Source organism: Podarcis muralis, chromosome 18 (assembly GCF_964188315.1).
Source record: "Podarcis muralis chromosome 18, rPodMur119.hap1.1, whole genome shotgun sequence".
Classification (NCBI taxonomy): Eukaryota; Metazoa; Chordata; class Lepidosauria; order Squamata; family Lacertidae; genus Podarcis; species Podarcis muralis.
Window position 1 is genome coordinate 3,026,053 of NC_135672.1, and position 24,116 is coordinate 3,050,168.

At 52.1% G+C, this 24,116-nt stretch overlaps 1 protein-coding gene across 1 annotated transcript in view; it reads right to left on the reverse strand.

Annotated features, from left to right (window-relative positions):
* Positions 1–5,583: 5,583 nt before the first annotated feature.
* The window catches only part of WDR18 (WD repeat domain 18), a 44,079-nt gene continuing 25,546 nt past the window's right edge, over positions 5,584–24,116 (reverse strand). The window contains exons 8-10 of the mRNA XM_077922081.1: positions 17,260–17,426; positions 8,185–8,253; positions 5,584–6,544 (exon numbers count right to left, since the gene is read on the reverse strand). Coding sequence (XP_077778207.1) covers positions 6,413–6,544; positions 8,185–8,253; positions 17,260–17,426 — 368 coding nt within the window. The 3' untranslated portion in view covers positions 5,584–6,412. The remainder of the gene's footprint in view (positions 6,545–8,184; positions 8,254–17,259; positions 17,427–24,116) is intronic.

The following is a 24,116-nucleotide window of genomic DNA, read 5'->3' on the forward strand; positions in this document are numbered from 1 at the left end:
CGAATCCAGTGGGAGGGGAAAAGAAGAAAGATCGTCTTCTTGGAAGAATAGCACAGAGGGGGAGTTTTCCTTAACACACACAAAAAAAACCATATATTAGCAACAAGGCCAAATAAGCAATTAAGCAAATTCCCAGGATGGATAGTTTATCTGCTCAACGGCCGACAGTTAATTAACTAGATCGATGGCCAAGGCAGGTGCACGAGATACGAAGCAGGCAGGCCTGTTCCCCAAACCCCCATTCAAAAGGCTGTGGGGGGCTGTGGGGAGATGGTGTCCCAGAGGCCGGGTTTTATCTAGAATCAGAGGGGAGATGGAAGACCCAAGAGTGACCTGGCAGGAAACCCCACCGTTGGGCAAGGACCATTCCAACCCATTGCTGGCAAGCCAATATTTCAATTTCTGGTCCCCTGACAGGCTAAAGTGAGATAGATGAGGCACCTTATTCCCGAGGAGAGAAAAGGATGGAGATTGCCAGTTTGGGGTGTGGGCGGCAGCAATTCGCCAGCCACCCTGATCTAATAGTGCTGCTGCCCCCAAAATGCGCAAGCAGAGACTCTTGCTTGGGAGACAGCGTGGCACAGTGGTTAGAGTGGCTCGGGGGAGAGAACAGGGTTCAAATCCTCCCACTTGTCCAGGAGGCTCCCTAGGCGTGGCCTCGGGCCAGTCACCACCTCTTGGCATAACCGACCTCACAGGGTTGTTGTGGGGATCAAAAGAAGGAGGGAGAAGCATGTACACCATCTTGCGCTCCCTGGATAAAAGGTGGAGCATATGAACACAATAAATAAACTGTAGGAGATATTAAAATATTCAGATATTCTTCATCATCATCATCATCATCATCATCATCATCATCAAATTTTATTTATATCCCGCCCTCCCCAGCCAAAACTGTGGCTAACAACCGTAAAAATAGCAGTTTACATAAAATCACAGTCAATTACAGTGGTACCTCGGGATCGAACGGGATCCATTCCAGAGCCCTGTTTGCATCCTGAATAGAACGTAAGATGCGTCTGCGCATCTGCGCAAGCGCAGGTTGTGTTTCGCCACTTCCACGCATGCGTGTGATGTCATTTTGACCATTGCGCATGCGTGGGCAGTGAAAACCGGAAGCAACACACTCTGTTACTTCCGGGGCGCCGTGGAGCGCAACCCGAAAATACTTATCCTGAACTGTATTTATCCCGAGGTATGACTGTAATGAGGGGATGCGGGTGGCGCTGTGGGTAAAAGCCTCAGTGCCTAGGGCTTGCCAATCGAAAGGTCGACGGTTCGAATCCCCGTGCGGGGTGCGCTCCCGCTGCTCGGTCCCAGCGCCTGCCAACCTAGCAGTTCGAAAGCACCCCCGGGTGCAAGTAGATAAATAGGGACCGCTTACTAGCGGGAAGGTAAACGGCGTTTCCGTGTGCTGCGCTGGCTCGCCAGATGCAGCTTCGTCACGCTGGCCACGTGACCCGGAAGTGTCTCCGGACAGCGCTGGCCCCTGGCCTCTTGAGTGAGATGGGCGCACAACCCTAGAGTCTGTCAAGACTGGCCCGTACGGGCAGGGGTACCTTTACCTTTACCTTTACGACTGTAATTGAAATACATTCTAAAACGAGTTCAGAATCAAATTAATGGCAACCATTGGGCTAGAGTTCTATGAGGATTACCAAAGGAGGGGATCAGGCTGTGCCTTGGCCAAAGGCCTGGCGGAACAGCTCTGTCTTGCAGTCCCTGTGGAAAGATGTCAAGTCCCGCAGGGCCCTAGTCTCTTGGGACAGAGCATCCTACCAAGGCGGGGCCACAGCCAAAAAGGCCCTGGCTCTGGTTGAGGCCAGCCTAACCTCCCTGTGGCCCAGGACCTCCAAGATGTTTTTGTTTGAAGACCGTAAGGTCCTCCGTGGGACATACCAAGAGAGGCGGTCCCGTAGGTACCTACATCAGCTGTAGATACAGGGCTCAGGAGACAGCATCTGAGACCCTCCAAGTCTCCCTATTTTCCAGGTACAGACCCAGATTTTCAGAAGCCATCCTGGTTTCTGATTTGATCCCAGTAATGTCCTGCTTTCTCTTAGGACATTCCTATTTTCATCGGAGAAATGTTGGAGGGTGTGGCATTGCTGCCTCCGACCGTGGAGGCAAGAGCATCGCCGTCATGGCTAGTAGCTAAGAATAGTCTTCCCAGACACAAATTTGTCCATCAGGATGTCAGAAGTGGCTGGATCAGACCCCCAAGGGGGCCCACCCTGCACCTTGTCTTTGCAGTGGCCAAGCAGAACCTCAGTGCAACAGCATTATCTCCTTTCCTGCAATTTCCAGCAACTGCTATTTGAAAGCATCACTGCCTCCGTAGCTTGAATAGTTCGCTTGTTTTTTGTTTAAAAAATTCAGTCCGGGGTGCTCTGGGGACAGCGGAATAAACCCATCTGGCTGACGGGCCCCGTTAAAAACTCTTTAATTTGCGAGGTCGGGAACGGATCAAAATATGCATTCCTCCTGAAAACATAAAACAACCCTCAGCTCCTTGTTGGAACGAGAGGAGCAGGCATTGATTAAGCTAAAAGCACTATTATCTAAGCCTACTGGCATGCGAGATGGGCAGTCGGTCCAGTCACTCTGGGTTATTAAGCCACACTTTAAATCAAAATGGGTTCTCCCCACTTTTGGGAAGAGCCTGCTGGGTCTCCCGCTCCTGCTTTAAGAGGGGAAATGCTTTAAAAAGAGAAGAAAGAACTTAAGGAGAGCCAACAGCCCATCCTGTTCCTACAGTGGCAAAATACCAGGAAGAAGTTAGGGAGATAGACTGCCTCTGACTTGGAGGTTCCACAAGGACAGAAGAAGAACCTGATAGCTGAATCAGGCTAACAGCCCATCTAGTCCAGCATCGTCTTCTTACACTGGCCAACCAGGGGCCCCAGAGATATTCCTGCAAGCAGGATTCAAGCCCTCTCCCCTTTTCTGGTTTCCAGAAACTGGAATTCAGAAGCTGTGTGTGTGGATGAATTCAGACTCTTGCAAAAGATGCTCTTAATTTCAGGGTTGTGGGTTCGAGCCCCAAGTTGGGCAAAAGATTCCTGCATTGCAAGGGGTTGGACTAGATGACCCCCATGGCCCCTTCCGACATTACAGTTCTATAAAAAGGTAAAGGGACACCTGACCATTAGGTCCAGTCGTGACCGACTCTGGGGTTGCGGCGCTCATCTTGCTTTACTGGCCGAGGGAGCCGGGTTATGTGGCCAGCATGACTAAGCCGCTTCTGGTGAACCAGAGCAGCGCACGGAAATGCAGTTTACCTTCCCGCCGGAGCGGTGCCTATTTATCTACTTGCACTTTGACATGCTTTCAAACTGCTAGGTTGGCAGGAGCAGGGACTGAGCAACTGGAGCTCACCCCGTCCTGGGGATTCGAACCGCCGACCTGCTGATCGGCAAGTCCTAGGCTCTGTGGTTTAACCCACAGCGCCACCCGCGTCCCTACAGTTCTATAATTCTATACAATTCTATAATTCTATTTCAAACCCATCCACATTAGTGGCCCCCCCCCTGCCCCTTGTCATGGCTGTTCCTCCTTCTGGGGTAGATTGCATTGGGACATGGAGGCTCCATTAAAAACACAGTTATGGGTTATAGCAGGCAATATCATCATTATTGATTAAATTTGTATATCACCCTATACCCATAGACCTGAGGGTGGTTCACAACATAAAATCATGGTACAAAAAACAGAAAATACATAATAAAAGTAAGAGCAGAAAGGAACAAGCGACCTCCCCTTCCATAACACATTTAAATCAGCCAAAGGCCTGGCTAAAAAGGAACATTTTTGCCTGGCGTCTAAAGTTGTATAATGAAGGCCCCAGGCAAACCTCCCTGGGGGGAGAGCATTCCACAGACAGGGAGCCACTGCAGAGAAGGCCCTGCTCTTGTGTTGCCACCCTCCGGACCTCACCTGGAGGAAGCACACGAAAAAGGGCCTAAGAAGCTGATAAAACTGCTTCTGCCTCCTCCCATAGAATCATTGGAAGGGGTTTCAGGGTCATCTAGTCCAACCCCCTGCAATGCAAATCTTTTACCCCATGAACCCATGATTAAGAGCATCTTTTGCTCTTAATGTGTATCCCACATGTTAAAGTTGCCTTAAGCAAGCAGCAATCGCACCTCCTGGCAGGGAGTTCCACAGAGTAATGGTTTGCGAATAGGTCTTTTGCCTTCCCCCCCTCATTTCCTCTAGGGTTGCAAATGACGGGGCCACCACTGAATCAAGTCCGCCCCTTCCGTAGAATTAGCTTTAACTGGGTTTTGTATTATGTGTGCCATTAATCACTGATGCTTTGAATTTCATTGCGCCGTTCTCTTAGTGTGCCATGCAAACTGCGGATGCATTTTCCAGGGCAGGGAGCACGGGGGATGAGTTTATGGAACCAAGGGGGGTGGCGAAAAGTCCAGGAACAGCTGGCTTAGAGGCTGAACAGCCGGGTATAAAAATGGCAGCCTCTGCCTGGCGCCGCTGCAGAAACAACGGGGTCTTCAGGGAGGAATGACAACCAGAAAGTGATCTCTGCATCCCAAGGCGCCTATCTGCTCGAGGAAGAAGCTGCTGGTCCCACCCTGCGCTCAGAGAAGCAAAGGCCCCCCCAGGAAGCCAGGATGAGAGCACACAGCTCCAGGGTCTGAGAGACGAGATTGAATGGGACGTGCACAAGCCGCTCCCGTTGTGCAGCAGGGAAAGAAGCACCCGAGATCTGCAGATCAGCTTGCGAGGCCACATCTTCCTTGGAAGTTTCCAAGCAGAGGTTGGGTGGCCCTCTGTCATGGATGCCGTAGCTGAGATTCCAGCATTGCAGATGAGACTGCTGGGGCCCCTTTCAAACTACAATTCTAGGATTCTGTGTACTGAGCGATGCGCCCCCTGCAAAGACCCGGAGGCAAGCGGGGAAACCTCTCTGCAGAGAAATGCCAACGGCCACCAACCATGGCTGTTTGCCCTCTGCCGGAGGAGGAAGCCAATGCCTCCAAAGGCCAGTTGGGTCTGCTGGTGGGCTCCACAGAAGAGGTATCAGGGCAACAGATACATTCAGGGGTAGGCTGCCCCTGAATCTGGAGGTTCCATTTAGCTGTGATGACTAAGGGCAAGGGGAGCCTTCAGCATTCGGCTTCTTTGAATGTCATCGAGTTCTAGAGTTGTGAGGGGGAAAAACCCTTTCTCTAGTCAACTTTCTCCATGCGTAATTTTATATGCTTCTTAAGTTGCCTCTTAAGTCGCCTTCTCTCTAAACACTCCACCAAAATGCAATTTCGGAAAACAGTCCTTTATTTTAAAAAAGTACAAAGCGAAAAAACAAAACAAGAAATAAAAGGAAAAGGATTTGTCAGAGGTATTGCTTTTAAAGGAAGTAAAATGAAGAAAGACAAGGGTTGTAGGGGGAGAGAGAGGACAGGAAGGAGAAGCGGATTCACCAGAGAACAAAAAAAGCAGCTTGGGATACAGAGCTGCGTGTCCTGACCAACAAGAGGAGGGTTAAGGATACGGTCTGGCGCACCGTGCGTGACGGAGCTGCGTGAATTTTAGTGGTTCAGTTCAATGGCAGGAAGGTCTAATAAAATGTAAATAAATAAATCTCTCTCTGCATGTAAAAATGGCATGGGGGGTGCATAACCCTTGAATGGCTAGCTTTCATAAAGCAGGGAGTGCTTGGGAGATTTGTGCACGTTTTTAATGAGGCGAGAGAACCGCTGAGAAGCACAACTCACCCGGAGAGGTTTACCCAGCCCAGAATCAAATGCCTCATTTCTGCAGCCTGCGGAACGATGAAACACAGGACTCTCCCCCACTTTCAAGGGGGGGGGGGCTCTCTGTCACTCTCAAAAACACTGTGTTAAAAGGAATCAAGGTCTCTTTGCTGAAGACTTTGGACCGTTTTCCTGGACTGGCAGCCACCAGGAGATCTGCCTACCGGTTGGGGAATGCCAGAACGGCTGGTGAACCCCCAAAAGCCGCCTCCATGCCCCCTCCCCAAAGGAAGCAGGCGTACGACTGATCATCAATCCCTGGCGGCAAAGGCAGCGGTGGAGCAGCAACAGGTCGTATGGCGCAGCCCAGAATCCTTTGCAAAACGAGAGGGATGTGGAACGGGCCCGTTGGTTTGAGGAAGAGGAGCAAGAAGGGGGAACGGCCATGTCTTCTTGCAACGTCCTGTTGGAACCATCCTGACTTACACCATCTCTGCACCCCCCCCCCCTAATTTCTGGATGTGTGAAGCCTGATCCTGCCAGCGGGCAAGGGTATGAACAGCGTTCCTGCCCCTCTGACCAGGGAAGAGGTTTTGGCACCCAGGCACTGTGTGTGGCTGCCGCCAGGTTCGTGTCCCGACGGGGGAGCACTCTGCTGCCCCCAGGCTGGGCTCGGAGGAGCAGCCCCCCCCCCACTATTTGCCCTGCTTCATGATGAGCCGGCTGGAGAAGTCGAAGAGGCCTTTGTTGATCTTGCGCAAGGTGCCCACCTCTTCCTCCAGTTGCGTCACTTGGATCTTCAGCTGCTCCTGGTCGCCCATCAAGTTCTGCAAGGGAAAAAGGGGGTTGAAAACTAAATGGGGAGTGTTGAAGAAAATGTTCCATTTAACATTTGTTAAAAAACCCGAGGCATTTTTGTTGGGGATTGTAGGGAAAGACCTTCCAAAAAAGTTGAAAAACATCTTCATGTATGCGACAACGGCCGCGAGAGTTCTGGTAGCACAAGGGTGGAAGACTGAAGAATTCTCCCAACTAAAGAATCATGGCAAGAAAAACTGATGGATTATGCAGAACTGGCAAAATTGACACATAAGCTACGGGACAAGGATAACTGTGACTTTAAGGATGAATGGGAACCTTTCACAAAGTATTTGAAGACGCAACAAAGCGAACTGGACTCCTTGGCAGGTTTTGAATAAACATCCACAATTTTTTTTTACTGATAATTAGCTAAACAGTTGGAGGATCCATACAACTCTGTAACATGTAGAAAATAGCATTATTGGAGAAACCAAAGACTGGAACTGAGGGAAGTCGGGGGGTGAGGGGGTGGGTTTTGTGGGGGTGGGGGTGGGAGAGGAAAATGGGGGGGGGGGAATAAGGATATGTTTTTGGAAAATATGTTTTGTTATAACTTTGAATAAAAAAATTTTTTAAAAAAGAAAACTAAATGAGGAGTGGAACCAGGGTGGGAGGAGAAGCGGAGGAAGGATCAGAGTATTGGCTCAGGGCGCTGCATTCGCCTGTCCTGGGACCCTGAACTCAGCAGCAAAAAAGGCGGATGGCATGAGGGCCACAGCGACCTCCATCCCTGGTAAATGGTGGAGAAAACCTGTCTCCCACCAGGCAGAATTTGAGGAATGGCTCTATTCAGAAGAGGCACTCCATCCTGGGATGGCGAAACCCGCACCCATCCAGAGGGCATTGCGACTCCCGCTGCCACAAGCTTCTGCCAACACAGCTTTTGCCCATGCAAACCCTTAAGATAGCTGCATCCAATATAGAACTGGTGACTCTCTTCCCCTGCCAGAGGCTTCCCTGACCCTTTTCTCCCCTCCCGGTTTTTAAGACGAGAGAGATGAAGTCGCTTTGGAGAGTTGCGTTGGGGTCGCCACAACCAGTTTGACAGTGGAACCGTCTCCCTCGGGAGGTTGTGGCCTCTCCTTCCTTGGAGGTTTAAAGGAGAGGTTGGGTGGCCATCTGTCAGGGACACTTTAGCTGGGGGTTGGACTAGATGAACCTCAGGGGTCCCTTCCAACTCTCAAGATTCAATAGTTCCCCTCACTGCTTCCACCAGAGGCCCAATCTGATTTTTCACGGTTCTTTTTTCAAAAAGCACGTCTTGCCGCCTGGCATTAGGCTTTTATTTCTCAAGGTTTTTATTTTTCAATTTCAGCTTTTCAAGGGGAGCAAAGTGAAGGATTACCTGCCGCAGTGCACAGTGTAGGAATCACTGGCCTACTGTTAAAAAACAACGCCAAAACTTTACTGCAAAGCAAAATGCTAATGGTATTTTAGTGCGCCTTATACACCTGCCTTGTTTTTATTGTCTGTGTACGCAAATGGCACGATGGTTGACTTAACTAGCAATAAATCAGATTTGGTCAAGAAAAAATAAAGTCTGCAATGTGTCAATCAAGCCTCTCAAAACTCAAAATTCGCCTGTTGTAGGGATAGAGAGCCTCACCTTTTCTCTTGTCGCACACATCTGCGAGTACAGCCGCTCTTTCTTCTGCAGGTTGCTCTCTCCAGATCCCTGTGGGAGACAGAAGAACAGAGGGCTCAAGATACAAGCCAAGGATATTTTTGAAAATGCCATTGTGTAGAAATATTGTCAAAAGAACCAGTCTTATAGATGGTCTGAGCAGCTCAAACAGTAATTGCAACCCAATTGGAAACAGCTGACAAATCATAACATAGGGCGCTGGGCACCCACCGCTCTGGAAAATGGGAGGAAATTGTGCGTAATTTGAGATTTTGACCAGAACTCCCATGCCCTTTTTGTATGATTTGGCATTCCTTTATTACATACACAGAGAGAAGGACCATCATTTTCGAGACCCTTGGAACAAGCCTGGCAAATCTGGCATGGAATTGCAGCGTTGGAAGGGACCCTGAGGATCGACTAGTCCCACCCCCTGCAATGCAGGAATTTGCAGCTGTCCCTTGCGGGGATTGAACCTGCAACCCTGGGCCTTGTCAGCACCATGCTCCAACCAACAGAGCTACCCAGGCTGTCCCCACTAGACTTGATAACCAGGTAATGCCTATATCCTATACAGTGGACGCTCCGGTTGCGAACAAGATCCGTGCACGAGGCACGTTCGCAACCAGCAGTGTTTGCAACCCGCAGTGCTGTGTCTGTGCATGCGCAGGTTGCGATTCACGCTTCTGCGCATGTGCCGAAACCCAGAAGTAACCCATTCCGGTACTTCCGGGTTCGGCGCGGTGTGCAACCCGAAAACACACAACCTGAAGCGTCTGTAACCCGAGGTATGACTCTACTCATAGACTTCTGTTATTTCAACCAATGTGCAACTGTACCCGTTCTATGCCTATTCTATAGCTTTGTTTTCCATGTTAAAATTTTTATCTGTTGTTATGTTCTTTTTGTTATATCAAACACAAACACACTACAGCATGAAATAAAAAAACCCTTAACACCCCACCCAGAGGATACAAGAAACTGCTTTACACAAAACTAAGCATATAGCCCTCATGGTTCATACACAGCTATTTTAAATACATACGAGTCGGACTGTTAGGGCCACCTAGCTCAATATTCCCAGCATGGGCTGGCAGCAGCCCTCCAGGGAGATGCTGGGGATTGAGCCTAGGACTGAGGTGTCTCCCAGGTTTCTGCTTCGGTGGAGCTGATGCCAAAGGCAAGCTGTTGGCTTAAGAGCCACACCCTAGGAGCAAAAGCTATATTCCAGCATAATGGCGGGGAGAGAAGCCAAAGAATTTCAAGTGCTCCCTGATAAAGTTTCCGCAGCGCTTAAGGAAGAAGCTGAAGGGATAATCTCTCACAAAGAGATCCGGAGAAGCTCTGCCAGCCTTGGAATTCTTTTAAAGGATCACACCGCACCAACCGTGATAACAGGGGACAAAACGATTGCTTGAGAGGCTTCTTTTTTTGAGAAGGCATCCATCAGAGAGAGAGGGGACTGATACGATCAGCTGGCCGGCCATGAGAGAGGAGTGACAAGGCAGGCCGCTGGAGGGAGCAAGGTTTGAACATGCCTTTCGGCAGGAGAGAGCAGCAGTAAATCACACTGAGCGACTAGTAGACAAGTCTTTATTAGCAAAAACAGGATCTGCACAGGAGCGCCAGGCCCAATAAGCACAGCAAATAATCTCTGGTAGGTCTTGACCCATGATGCAGTTGCTGAGATTCAAAGTCCCTGCCTCCCCACAGCTGTCTAAGTCTCCTCCTCTCCAGGGTTTTCCCCAAGCAACCGGAGACTGGGCCTGCATGCAGCCAATCTCTCCTCCGCCCTTTTCATGCCTCTCCTGGTTCTGGGAGACCAGCGGGGAGGGGAGCTTTTTGCAGCCGGAGGGGGAGACATCTGTGACTCTCTACCAGCCAGACTTCCCCTCTGCCTCCTGGCCTCCCTCGTCTCCTGCTTCAGTTTCTGCCTCCGATTCTGGACTTCCCTCTGCCACAGATTCACCCCACTCACTAAGTCCTGTTACCTCTTCAGTTCCTGACACCTCCTCCCCCCAGGCTTCTCCCTCTGACCACTCACTCTTGTCCCACCACCACTGCCTGGGCTCTGAGCCTTCTTTCCTTGGGGTTCCCCCAGCTGGGCCCCCCTCATTCCTCTGCCTCCAACCAGTCCCAGACACCTTTGCGGTTTGAGGCAGCTTTGCCATTTGGCATGCCAAAGCTCAGCACTCTGTGCCCCGAGAGCAATTTTGGGACTCTGTGCTGCTGCACGCTGAAAGAGAAGCATCGGAATTGGGGGCAGGGACCCCTGGGTGCAGGGACCAAGGAGCGTCGCCCTCTGGCTCACAGGAGTCTCCCCAAGCAACAAAGCGCAGAAGAAATTACTAGCTACGCGAGGCCTTTCGCTACCCGGCCTGACCACACAGGGCTCCTTTCCTGACCACACCGCAACAGCCTCAGTATTGTCCACACAGACTGGCAGCGGCTTGTCAAGGTTTCAGGCCCCACCTGGCCATGACATTAGTGGGGAGCTGGACCAGGGACCTTCTGAAGGCCAAACAGGTGGTCTGTCAGAGAGCTGTGGTCCTTTCCTTCCAAATAATGCAAGATTCTGGTCCTCATGATTCCAAGCAAAGAGCTGATCTAACTAGGAAGGTGCCTTATACGGAGCTAAACCATCAAGCTGTCTAGCTCAGCCCTCTCTGGAGATTCGAACCTGGCACCTTCAGCGTGCAAGGCAGCTGCTCTGCCGCTCTGCCACCTTGCAGAAGTGCCTGAAAACCTGCCTCCCGTCACCAGTGGGAAAGGGAAAACCTCCCCCCACCACCTCGAGCCTCAGCAGCAGCTCATCGTGAACTCCAGACACGCAGCCCAAGACTCTCTGTTCTAATTTCGGAGCAGACACGCAGCCGATAATGGGAGATAGAGGAGATCTTTATCCTGCGCGCAGGACGGAGGGGATCCGCAGAGCCCGGCTCTGGCACTCTCATTCCAGCCTCCCCCCTATCATCTCTAGATTATTACTGTCTGCAAAAGGAAGACATTGTGTTATTGGGGTTTCTCTCCCTCTCTCAACGCACACAAAACACACAGCGAGAGGACCTTCACAGCAATCTCTCTATTTTATTTTATAGCAAGGGAGCAGCGTCCTTTTTCAAAGGTTACAGAAACTCTTGCTTCTCTCCCTCTGCCCCTCTAGGTCTTTCTTCACCTTCAAGGACATAATAAAGGTCAGGCCAGTGGCCCATCTAGTCACAGAATCATAGAGTTGGAAGGGACCGTGAGGGTCATCCAGCCCAACCCCCTGAAAAGCAGGAATCTCCGCTCAAGCATCCATGACAGATGGCCATCCAAGCTCTGCTTAAAAACCTCCAAGGAAGGAGAGTCCACACCTCCCGAGGGAGACCGTTCCACTGCTGAACAGCTCTTCCATCTGCCAGTCCTTTAGATATGTGATGCTGGCTCTCATATCTCCTCTGTCTCCTCTTTTCCAGACTAAACATACCTACCTCCTTCAACCATTCCTCACAAGGTCTGCTTCAGCAGCCTGTTCTCACAGCGGCCGACCAGATGACCCAATGGGAAGCCTAGTGAAAGATCCTCCTGTGGCCTGGGGGTAGGAAATTTCAGCCCCATGACCTCTGAAGTCCCCCAGACCTCAAGATGATGTAGCTATCAGTCACTCCCCGCCCCCTGCCCCAGACACCTGCCCATGTTGTCGTGAGATTTTCATTAAAGCTTTCCATACTGCAACAAGATAGGCGCTTCAAAAAATACAAATGGAATCCATAGAATGTGGAGTCCTTTCTTAAGTCCACCTGCCCAGGCTGCCTTGGACGAGGTGGGTGGCAAACATGGGAGGGTCTTTTCAGCAGTTCTCCCTACTTGTGGGTGACATGATCTCTCTCTCTCTCTCCCCTCGCCTGGTCTGACACCAATTGGTAATAGTGATTTCATTAATTACACCCCACCCATCTGGTTGGGTTGCCCCAGCCACTCTGAGCAGCTCCCAACAAAATATTAAAAACACAACAAAACACCATCTGTTTAAAACTTCCCTGCCTTCGTGTCTTTCTGATGCCAAGCAGATACGTTTCTCATTTTCCCAGGTTTTCAACCTCTGATTTATTTATTTTCTGTCAACGCTGGGTTTTGCTTTTTATTGAACTGTGCTGCTTTTTTTATTGCTGTTTTACGGTCTGTGGTAAAACCGCCCTGGAAAATGTTTCCGTCAGAGGGTGGTATTAAAAAAAAGAGCAGCTATGTTTTAAAACAAACCGGGGACAAAAACACAGCCTCAAAAACGAGCGAAAGAACCCTCAATTCAGGAGCGACAAGTGAGATGGTTCTGCACAACTGATGCCAGTGGCTTTTCAGAATGCAACCAAGGGCTCAAAAAATGCTGCATCAGAAGCAGTTAGCCCCACGAGGAGAAGCAGTGACGCTTCTGGACTCCAGCAGCTTGTGTCCTGCCTTCTGGTTTCCCATAAGCACCTGGTCGGCCACTGTGAGAACAGGATGCTGGAATTAAGGGCTCTCCTTTGGCCCCTTCACAGATGGCTCTGAAAAGAGAACTGACCAAAATTAATCCTACTAGCTACAATGGCTATGTTCTCCCTCCACTATCACACTCAGGTCCTCTTCCCAGAAGGAGGATATGGTCTGCAGTGTTAGAAACTCAAGACACACAAGCCAGGCACTAAATGACTCCTTGAACCAAGGTTGCAGTTGCCAAAACAGAACCTCTAGATGCCATTTGGGGACAAGGCGGTTCTTAAGTCTTATTTTCCAAATGAGGGACTGACTCTGATTGATTCTCAGTTAAACATCTGGCTAGTTCAGGGGACAACCTTGGGTTCCGTGGTAGAGCTAGCCATTCCGGCACCTGGAGCGGTGCACATGTCGTGCACCCGGGGGAGGCGTGATCCTTCGGCGGGGGGCCCATGGCGGTGCGGTGGCGCAACCCACCCAGGGGGGATTTTGTCACCTGCCTCTGGGATCACACCCGGGGAAGACCACCCCCACCACACACCCCTTCCTACGCCCCTGGCTGGGTTAAGAGCTTTGAGAAAGCAAAGAAGAAAAGTCACTTGATCCAGGGACAGTCTACATATGTATCGGCCCATTCCGACCTCTTTTTCTTCCTAGTGACACAGACCATTCATAACACAGGCATTCACAACTCTCAGCAGGGCAGTGGGGGGAGCGAAGACAAGTGACAACAATTCACTATAACGCTGCTCACTGCTCTTGCTCAGGCTGCACTGAAAAAGCATTTTGGCTGCTGAAATTCATCCTGATTGTGCAGATAAAATACAACAGACAGAATTCTACAGGATGGCGTGTTAGTGTGTGAAAACAGTCGAGGTCCAAGGATGCCCAGGCATGCACCTCCAGATGGTGGAGGTGTCAGGCGACACCCAGGAATCTTCACTTGGTCGCAAGTGGCCGATAGCCAGGTGCAAAATGCACCTGGAGCCGGACTAATTTCAAACACTGCTGGTTGGATACTGTGAGAAACAGAATGCTGGACTAGATGGGCCCTGACTGGCCTGACCCTGCAGGACTCTTCTTATGTGTTCTCACAAGTTTTCAGTCTCCCACCCTCCCCCAAGCAGTCATGAGGGCTAGAATCTTGTTCTGCTGTCAGGATTCTGCCAGACTCCCCAAGGGAGCTGAAGTTTCCCAAACCAATCCAACCTGAACAACCCCCTTTCCTGGTTTCCTTTTGCTGGGTGAACAAGAGACATCACACCTTGGGAGGTTTGGGGCCGCTGTCAAGGTTGCAGAGGAAAGGAGCAGGGCTGACAGCGGACGCTCCTGGGAATCTGTTACAGGAACGCTAGATGAGATACCTGGCCATAGCCTTGGGGTGGGCGGCCGGACACTCTGCCCGCCGCAGCTGAAGGAAACTCAGAAGAAGAAAAGGACAAGCTGTGTGGTGCCAGGGGAGAGGAGCAGGCACGAGGCCTCCCTTCGCAAGGAGCTAATCCATCAAAGAAGACTCGCGGGTGGAGAGAGGAAAATGACAGGCAGGAGAGATAACACATGAAAGCACCCTTTGTGTTTTGGGGGGAGAGGAGACAGGCAGGAGAGGAGAAAATGCCTCCGCAGTGAGCGATGGTTAACAGGCAAGGCGGATGAAACGCCGGCTTCCCTCATTCTCCCTCTCCTTGGAGCGGCTGCGAGAGGGCATCGGACGCAACCCCTTGCTGGGAAAATGAAATGCATTCCTGGCAAAGGGGTGCTGGCGGGTTTGAGTGGGGAGGCTGAGATTTTATGATGTTGTGGGGGACATGAGAGCAAAGCCACCTCCCGTTTCCCTGCAGTCAGATGTCCCCGGAAAGCTCACCAGCGGGTAGCGGGACCCTCTCCCTGCCCCCTGTCCACCTCTAGTGTCCCTGAAGCCACCTGGTCTCCACTCAAAGCCACCTGCATGAACCCAAGAGAAGAGTCCCAGGCAGAAAGGAGAACCTCCTGCATCGGAGCAGAGGCCCAGCTCTTGTGAAACCCAAGTCTCAAAGAGGGAAGGAGGGATGCTCAGTCGACTCTGCTCAGAGACCAGCTGCCCTTTGCTTATCCTCAGCTGTTATTCTACCAGTCGGCAGTCAAGGGGGAGAAAGGAGGCAGGGTCTTTCTGACAAGCACCAAGAGTGCCCCACTGGAAGGTCTCTGTGATCAAGGCAGGGCAGAAGGAATCGGGCAGTCCTTGAATCGGGCAGTCCTAAAAGCTGTTGACACAAGGAAGGCCCGGTTGGAAGATTCAAGACAGATAAAATAAAACCCTTCGTTAAACTGCAGAAGTCCTTCCCACAGGAAGCGGTGATGGGCAGCAACCCAGATGGCTTAAAAGTGAATTGGACAAATGAATGGTGGAGGAATGGGCTATCAAGGGGTACGAGCCGGGATGGTTACGCTCTGCCTGCACGGTCAGAGGCAGCCATGCTTCTGAATCCCAGATGCTGGAAACCACAGGAAGGAAGGGCTCTTGTGCTCAGATGGTGGGCTTCCTTTTGGCGCAACTGTTTGGCCACTGTGGGGACAGGAGGCTGAGCTGGCTGGGATCTTGCTGGCCTCCCCAACACTGGAAGTTAATTTATGCGTTACGGCCGACCTCGTCCCTCGAGATGCCAAGGTGCGGTGGAGACGTTCCAGCCTATTACTGCCTCAGTGCCCAACAACAGGATTATAATACACTCCCTCTCTCTCTCTCCTGCCAACCTGTTCCTTTCCCTGAGGGATACTTGTACCAGAACATTCAGCCCTGCCTCTGTCAGATCTGCATCGCCTCCTCCAGCAGGGAACAGCCACTTGCTCCTGCCTTCATCGGAAGGGGAAGGAGGCTTGGCACACAGGCATGCAGAGCTCAGAGGTGTGTCCCCTTCGCCCACCATGCCTGGGTCCCACTTCTGTCCCTTCTCTCTCCCCCTCTCCTGCTCTAAAACATGTCTTTATTTGGTCTGCTGTGTAATCAGAGAAAGCAATTACAAACCGCAAGGAAAAGACAAACTCAGCCCTGTAGACCTGAAGGAGCGTCTCCACCCCCATCGTTCAGCCCAGACATAGAGGTCCCAGCTCTGAGGGCAGTTCCCTCACTGCGAGAAGTGAGGTGAGAGGGAACCAGGCAGAGGTGGCACCCTCCCTGTGGAACGCCCTCCCACCAGATGTCAAGGAGATAAATAACTACACAACTTTTAGAAGACATCTGAAGGCAGCCCTGTATGTGGATGTTTTTGATGTTTGGTGTTCTATTATGTTTTTATATGTGTTGGAAGCCGCCGAGAGTGGCTGGGGCAACCTAGCCAGATGGGCTGCATATTATATTACAGTGGTACCTCGGGTTAAGTACTTAATTCATTCCAGAGGTCTGTTCTTAACATGAAACTGTTCTTAACCTGAAGCACCACCTTAGCTAATGGGGCCTCCTGCTCCCGCCGTGCCGCCGGAGCACGATTTCTGTTCTCATCCTGAAGGAAAGTTCTTAACCAGAGGTACTATTTCTGGGTTAGTGGAGTTTGTAACCTAAAGCGTATGTAACCTGAAGCGTATGTAACCCAAGGTACCACTGTATATTATTACTATTACTACTACTACTACTACTACTACTACTACTACTACTATTATTAAATGCAAGCAAGACAGAAGTCCTTTTAAGCCCCCTGCCTTGCTGGGGGTGGGGGAACAAGGCCCTCTCCATGTGCCAGTTCTCGCATAGGCTTGTGAGATCTCCCAGGACTGTCCGAGTTCCTGCGAGATCTCCTGCGATCATCTCTAGTCAAGAATCATGGGCAATCGCCATCTCTGAAGATTGAGCTGTGAGAGTGGAAGAGCAATGAATCTGCTTTTTGTTTCATCCCCCCCCCCCCTTTGTACATTCTTCTAGGGACGCGGGTGGCGCTGTGGGTAAAACCTCAGCGCCTAGGGCTTGCCGATCGCATGGTCGGCGGTTCGAATCCCCGCGGCGGGGTGAGCTCCCGTCTTTCAGTTCCAGCTCCTGCCTACCTAGCAGTTCGAAAGCACCCCTAAAGTGGAAGTAGATAAATAGGTACCGCTTTCTAGCGGGAAGGTAAACGGCGTTTCCGTGTGCTGCGCTGGTGCTGGCTCGCCAGAGCAGCTTCGTCACGCTGGCCACGTGACCTGGAAGTGTCTCCGGACAGCGCTGGCCCCCGGCCTCTTAAGTAAGATGGGCGCACAACCCTAGAGTTGGACACGACTGGCCCGTACGGGCAGGGGTACCTTTACCTTTACCTTACATTCTTCTAGTTCAGACATGTCCCGCTCTCTATTCTCCACCTGGGCAGCCAAAAGGCCATATTCTTAACTTTGACCTGTCCATCGCAGGGGATTGGACTAGACGACCCCTTGGGTCCCTTCCAACTCTTGATTCTACGACTGTGCCTTTCCAACCGAGGATCGAACACTGGGAAATAGCCTCAAATCTATTGGTCTTAGTGAGACCTTTATACCAGTGGACCTGGGGCGTTAAGCATTCCGCCATCCTTTTGCCCCCCTTCCTCAAGAGCGAAGGGGGATTTCTAGCTTGGTGGTCACTTGGCCCATGTTTGCTGGGGAAGCAGCCGAAGACCCCCCTACCTTCTGATGCATTCCCAGGCACAGCATCATCCCCTCGCTGGCAGGGCTCCCCGCGTTCTCCATGGTGTAGAGGTGGCGGCTGAACTTGGGCAGGGGGACGCGGGGCTTGCTCTCCGGGTTTAGCATGTTGGCTGGAGCCAGGGTGATGAAGGCGTTGGTGATGGGACCTGCAGGAGCAAATTGGAGGGAGGGAGAGATTTAGTGGCAAGGTATGTTTATGTCAGGGACGCAGGTGGCGCTGTGGGTTAAACCACAGAGCCTAGGGCTTGCTGATCGGAAGGTCAGCAGTTTGAATCCCCATGACGGGGTGAGCTCCTATTGCTCGGTCCCTGCTCCTGCCAACCTAGCAGTTTGAAAGCACATCAAAGAGCAAGTAGATAAATAGGTACCACTCCGGCGGGAAGGTAAACGGCGTTTCCGTGCGCTGCTCTGGTTCGCCAGAAGCGGCTTAGTCCTGCTGGCCACATGACCCGGAAGCTGTACGCCGGCTCCCTCGGCCAATAAAGCGAGATGAGCGCCGCAACCCCAGAGTCGGCCACAACTGGACCTAATGGTCAGGGGTCCCCTTTAACCTTTATGTTTATGGCAGGGAAAAGAGGCATGTGGGATGCCGTATGAGGGGCTAACTGCGGAATCATAGAAATTGGAGAGTTTGGAAGAGGCCTCTCAAGCACGGAGCTTGTGGACCCTCCCCTGAAAATGAGGCAAGATGCCAGTCCTCATGGTTCTTAATAAGTCAAAAGCAGCCTTATGCGGAGTCAGGATACCAAGCCATCCATCTCAGGACTGTGACTGCCAGCAGCTCTTTGGGCTTTCAGACGAGGAGTCAGTCCCAGCCTTTCTGCACACAGAGCATGCATCTTTCTATTTAGGAGAGAGGCCACACAGATCAGTAAGGTTTCTAGTCCTCATGAAGGAATGGGTTTCTGTGCAGTCAGTTTAAAACTGACTCAAACCCCCCTCCCCAACTCCAATAAGTGATTTAAAGGGGTACAGTGGTACCCCGCAAGACGAACGCCTCGCGAGACGAAAAACTCGCAAAACGAAAGGTTTTTTCGTTTTCGAGTTGCCTCGCAAGACGAATTTCCCTATGGGCTTGCTTCGCAAAACGAAGCTTGCCCCGGGGACAGCGGGTCTTCTCTTTTGAAGCAAGGGGCGGCGGGGAGATCGCTTCTCCCCACCGCCCCTTGCTTCAAAAGAGGTATGCCCCCGGACCTCTTTTGAAGCAAGGGGCTGCGGGGAGATCGCTTCTCCCGGTGCTCCGAAGCGGGGTGGGGGGGCGGGAACACCTGCCCCAGCCACCCCGCTTCGGAACGCTGCTCCGAAGCGGGGTGGGGGGGCGGGAACACCTGCCCCCGCCCCCGGGCTTCGTAGCGCTGCTGCGAAGCCGGGCGGGGGGCGGGAACACTTGCCCCAGCCGCCGGGCTTTGTAGCGCTGCTGCGAAGCCGGGCGGGGGGGGGGGGGCGGGAACACCTCCTGAAGGCGGGCGGGGGGCGAAAGTCTTTGTCCCCCCTGCCTGCCTTCCCAGGGGCTTTTAAATCGCCCCGGACAGCGGAGAAGTCCTCCGCTGTCCCGGGGCGATTTTAAAATGCCGCCCGCCAGCATTTTAAGATCGCCCGGACAGCGGAGAAGTCCTCCGCTGTCCCAGGGTTTTTTAAAATGCTGGGGGTGGGAAGAGCCCTTGTCCCCCCCCCCCCAGCCTTCAGAAGAGGTCCGGGGACAGTCTGTCCCCGGACCTGGTCTGAAGGCGGTTTCCCTAGGAACGCATTAATTGATTTTCAATGCATTCCTATGGGAAACCGTGCATCGCAAGACGAAAAAACCGCAAGACGAAGAGACTTGCGGAACGAATTAATTTCGTCTTGCGAGGCACCACTGTAATTCAATACACTCATAGTGATTTAAAGGGGTAATTCAACAGAGACGGAGGAAGACAGCCTTAGACGAAGCCAGACTTTGGGTTCATTTCACCCAAGATTGTCTGCAACAGTGGTTCCCAAACCTTTTCCAGCTTGGTTCATCAACTCGCCCCGTGTGCTCACTATTCTGCACCACAAAAAGCATTATTCAGAGCAGCAGCTTGCACGGCGCACTAAGGGAGATGATGACACGATAAAATTCAAAACAGCGGCAATTAATTGCCCGTTCACTCAAAGCCCAATTAAAAATTGTTCAATTAATTCAACAAAGCCGACAAACTTGATCCAGGGAGATGCCAGCTTTCCAGAGCCTGACTGTCATTTATAGGGGCTCCCTGCTGCCCCCTAGCACTTAGGTTATCGCCCCACCCAGGGGGCAGTACTATTCTCTTTGGGAACCACTGGGCTACACTGGCTGGCGGAAGTGCTCAAGGGCCTCAGGCAGGGGGTATTTTCCAAGCCCTGCCTGGGGGAATAATGGAAGGGACCCCTGGAGGTCCTCTAGTCCAACCCCTTGCAGTGCAAGCATCACAGCTGAAGCATCCAAGATGGATGGCCATCCAACCTCTGCTTGAAAACCTCTGAGGAATCACATCTCCTCTCCACCATCTTTTGGCGGTTTTGCTCTACAGAATCCAAGGCGTGTGTGTGTTTTCGTTCCTCCTTGCTGTCAGCTCCCTCGCCACCTCTCCAAGCTTCTCCTCCAATTAGCTAGGAAGGCATCTGGAGGCGACCGGAGGGAACTGTTTGGAGACCTCCCCGGGGGCGACCAGGCACAGCCCCAAGCACAGCGGCCTCTCCGTCCTCTGCCAAGCGAGCCATCCATCACCCAGGCCCCGGTGCGCTCGCAAGTTGTCTCGCGGTAATGATCTATCGCACACATCCACTCAGCGGAGTTAATGAGCGCTTTAATTACCGCATTTACCCACACGGGCTGCCGTCAGGCTCCCGACGCCTCCCTGCCACAACCTCAGCTCACCCCTCTGCACTCGCAAATTGTTGCATCCATCGCCCTGGCAAACTAAGTGGAGGAAGAAGACTTCGGAAGCAAGAGGACAGGGCCAGGAATGGCCTGCTTGGGGGGGGGGCAGGCAGGGTCCTCAGCTCATTGCTCACCAAGCCAGGCGTTAACACACACACAGTGCATCCAGCAAGTCCTTCCCCCTTCCCAACCCATCTGAGAGCAACACCCGTTGTAAACAGCAGCCGGAATAACAAAATTCGAATCCCTTGCTTGCAGCTGCCAAAGGCTCTAGGCTGGTCTTTTGACTCTTCAGATCTATTTCCAGCAGTGTCCCTGTGAGCTTTCTCTGCATCCACCCCCCCACCAAACCTGGTTCTGCCTTTGGAATTTGCATGCAAAACCAAGCGGACCTCCGCAGTGCCCGCAGCTGGAGCTCTCAGGAGCTTTTGGTTAAGTGTGCCCCCCGCCACCCCCCCATCTGCAAGGCGCTGGGGCAGAACAGGGTGCCACACCCATCCATTTCCCAGCGGCAGGGAGGCAGGTCAAAGAGGATTCGTCCATAAATAACTTTTCAAGAGCTCAGATGAGCCTCTGGTTCCATTTATTGATTGCATTTCTACCCTACCTTTCTCCAAGGAGCTGTGCGTGGTTCTCCTCCTCCCCATTTTATCCTCGCAACAGCCCTGTGAGATAGGTCAGCCTGAGAGAGGCTAGCTTCCAAGGCAACCCAAGCGAGCTTCATGGCTCAGTGGGTGGATTCGAACCCTGGCCTTTCTCCCAGGTCTTAGTCCCGATGCTCTAACCACACTGGTTCCCCCAACCGAGTGTCAGAAAGATAGTAAGTTCTGCCTCGGACTGGCCTGCGGCCCACTGGTACTGATGGAGGAGAAGGCATCGAATCATGCATTTCTTGGAGAAAGCAGAGAGCAGCTTTCCTCCTGCTGTCGTAACATTATAGCTTGCGGAAATCAAATGAAGCCGGAATCTCCAGTACAGGTAAAAGAAAATCCTTCTTCATCGAGGGAAGTAATGGTACCACTCTTTTCTGCCTTGGTCAGACCACACCTGGAGTACTGTGTCCGATTCTGGGCACCACAATTTAAGAAGGATGTTGACAAGCTGGAATGTGGGCAGAGGAGGGAGACCAAGATGATGAAGGGTCCGGAAACCAAGCCTTATGAAGAACAGTTGAAGGAGTTAGGTATGGTTCGTCTGGAGAAGAGGAGACTGAGAGAAGACAGAACCATCTTCAAATATCTCAAGGGCTGTGACATGGAAGAGGGAGCCAGCTTGTTTTCTCCTGCTCTGGAGGGCAGGACTCGAACCCATGGCTTCAAGTTACAAGAAAGGAGATTCCAACTAAACACCAGGAAGAACTTTCTGATAGTAAGAGCTGTTCGACAGTGGAATGGAATCCCTCAGGAGGTTGTGGTCTGGATGACCGAAGGGTCTGATCTGAAACAAGGCATGTGCTGATGGGAAATCTCTCTCTGCGGGGAGAGGACGGGTTGTTGTGAAAATCATATTTCACCTTGTCCGCTTCTGGCACTCCTGTTGAATCTCTGCATGAGTCACTGCCTTGGGCTTGCGCCCTAGGGAGTGGAATGGCACCTCGCACAGGAAACGGAGTGTGGGTTCATTCTCTGCCCATGTTCCCTGTGCAAATCATTACTGCACTCCCAAGGCAGCAAACCCAGGGCAACAACTCATGCAGAGGGGCAACAGGAGCCCCCTGCTTCACTACTACTACTACTACGTTTGCGTGACCAAAGAATCCTGCAGCAACCCGTGCCATTATGTGGCGGGATTAACTGGGTCCTGCCAAGGTGAGGCGGGAGCAGAGACTCATGCAGAGAAGCGGCAGGCACGCTCACGGGAAACTTTCGCTATTTCACTTGCTCATTTCTCGTGGCACAGCTCCCGGCTCAGCCATTATTGACCCAAGTGCCGCTCCTAAAGCTGGCGAATGCTTAAAACCAGCTGCAGCTCGTTACAAAACGAAGGATGGCCTCTCTCTCTCTCCTCCCGCCGCCCCGGAGCTCAGTGGAAGTGTCGGACCCGGAATGTTATTAAATTACCCGAGTTTGAGCGGCGCTCCAAAGCCTCGTTATTAGGGCTGTCTCGCCGCTTGTACCGCACAGAGGATTTACTGGCTTCTGCACCCTGAAAAGAGATCAGCTTTGAAGGGATGGAGCAGATGCGAAGAGAGGCAGGCGGCGCTGGGAAGCAGAGCAGGCAACCTGGCTCAGGGTTTAGCGGGTGGGAGGAGAGAAGCTCCGAGGCCGATGTTGAAAGGGGAGGGTTTAGAAGAAAAGAGAGACGTGTCGGGAACTGAGCTGCCAGCGGCAGCGCCTTATCAAGTGTTCTGCGCAGCTGAGATAAAGGATGTTAATGCCTCCCCCGGGGGCACCGATAACAGCAGAGAGAGTTGCCAGCGTCTGGACAGAATTCTTTTCGGAGAAGGGAGAAAAGTAATTAGACATCTGGAGGGGAGGAGGGAGGGACGAACAACGCCGTTATATAAAGGACAGGGAGAAAGGGGCTCTTTGCCCTGTTGCGAAGGGGGAAGTTCGGGGACATTCCCTGTCCTACCTGGACCTCGTGCATGCAGAGCAGGGCTAGGCCCTTCCGCTAAAAGTAAGATTCTAGTCCTCATGTTTCTGAATAATGAGCTGGTTGAATAGCAATGGAAGAAGCTGCCTTATGCAGAGCCAGGCCGTTGGGCCTATTCAACCTCAGTGTTCATAGAACTGTAGAGTTGGGAGGGACCTCCGAGGGTCATCTAGTCCAACCCCCTGCAATGCAGGAATTTCAGGCCAAGGATCCAGGACAGATGGCTATCCAAACTCTGCTTAAAAACCGCCCAGGAAGGAGACTCCACCACCTTCCGAGGGAGATTGTCAAGCAGCTCTCACTGTCAGAAAGTTTTTCCTGATGCTTAGACAGAATCTCCTTTCTTGTAACGTGAAGCCATGGGTTCGGGTCCTACCCTCCGGAGCAGGAGAAATCAAGCTTGTTCCCTCTTCCACGGGACAGCCCTTGAGGTATTTGAACATGACTATCATATCTCCTCTCAGCTCCTTCAAGCGCTCCTCACAAGGCTTAGTTTCCAGACCCTTAATCAGCCTACACACAGACTGGATAGCAGTGGCTCCTCAGGGGTTCAGGCAGGGGATGCTACCAGTTCTGCCTGCAAACTGGACCTGGAACCTTCTGCAAGCCCAGCAGAGGATTTGCCACAGAGCTATGGCCCTGGGTAGCACCCAGCTGCATCATGCCAGGCACAATCAGTAGCAGGTCTCTGAGCTCCAGGCCACTGCACTGCTCCTGAAGGAGCGTCTCCACCCCCATCGTTCTGCCCAGACACTGAGGTCCAGCACCGAGGGCCTCCTGGTGGTTCCCTCACTGCAAGAAGCCAAGTTACAGGGAACCAGGCAGAGGGCCTTCTTGGTGGTGGCACCCGCCCTGTGGAGACGATATCTGAAGGCAGCCCTGTTTAGGGAAGCTTTTAATGTTTGATGCATTAGGGTATTTTAATATTGTGTTGGAAGCCGCCCAGAGTGGCTGGGTATGTATGTATGTACAGTGGTGCCTCGCAAGACGAAATTAATTCGTTCCGCAAGTTTTTTCTTCTTGCGAGTTTTTCGTCTTGCGATGCACGGTTTCCCATAGGAATGCATTGAAAATCAATTAATGCGTTCCTAGGGAAACCACCTTCAGACCAGGTCCGGGGACAGTCTGTTCCCCGACCTCTTCTGAAGGCTGGGGGGGGGGGGGAACAAGGGCTTTTTTCCCACTGCCAGCCTTCAGAAGGCTGTTCTGAAGGCTGGCGGTGGGAAAAAAAGCCCTTCTTCCCACCTCCCGCCCCGCAAGCTCCGGGGACAGGAGGGCTTTGCTGCCGACCGCCAGCATTTTAAAAGGCCCTGCTGTCCCGGGGCGATTTTAAAATGCTGGCGGGCGGGAGCGAAGTCTC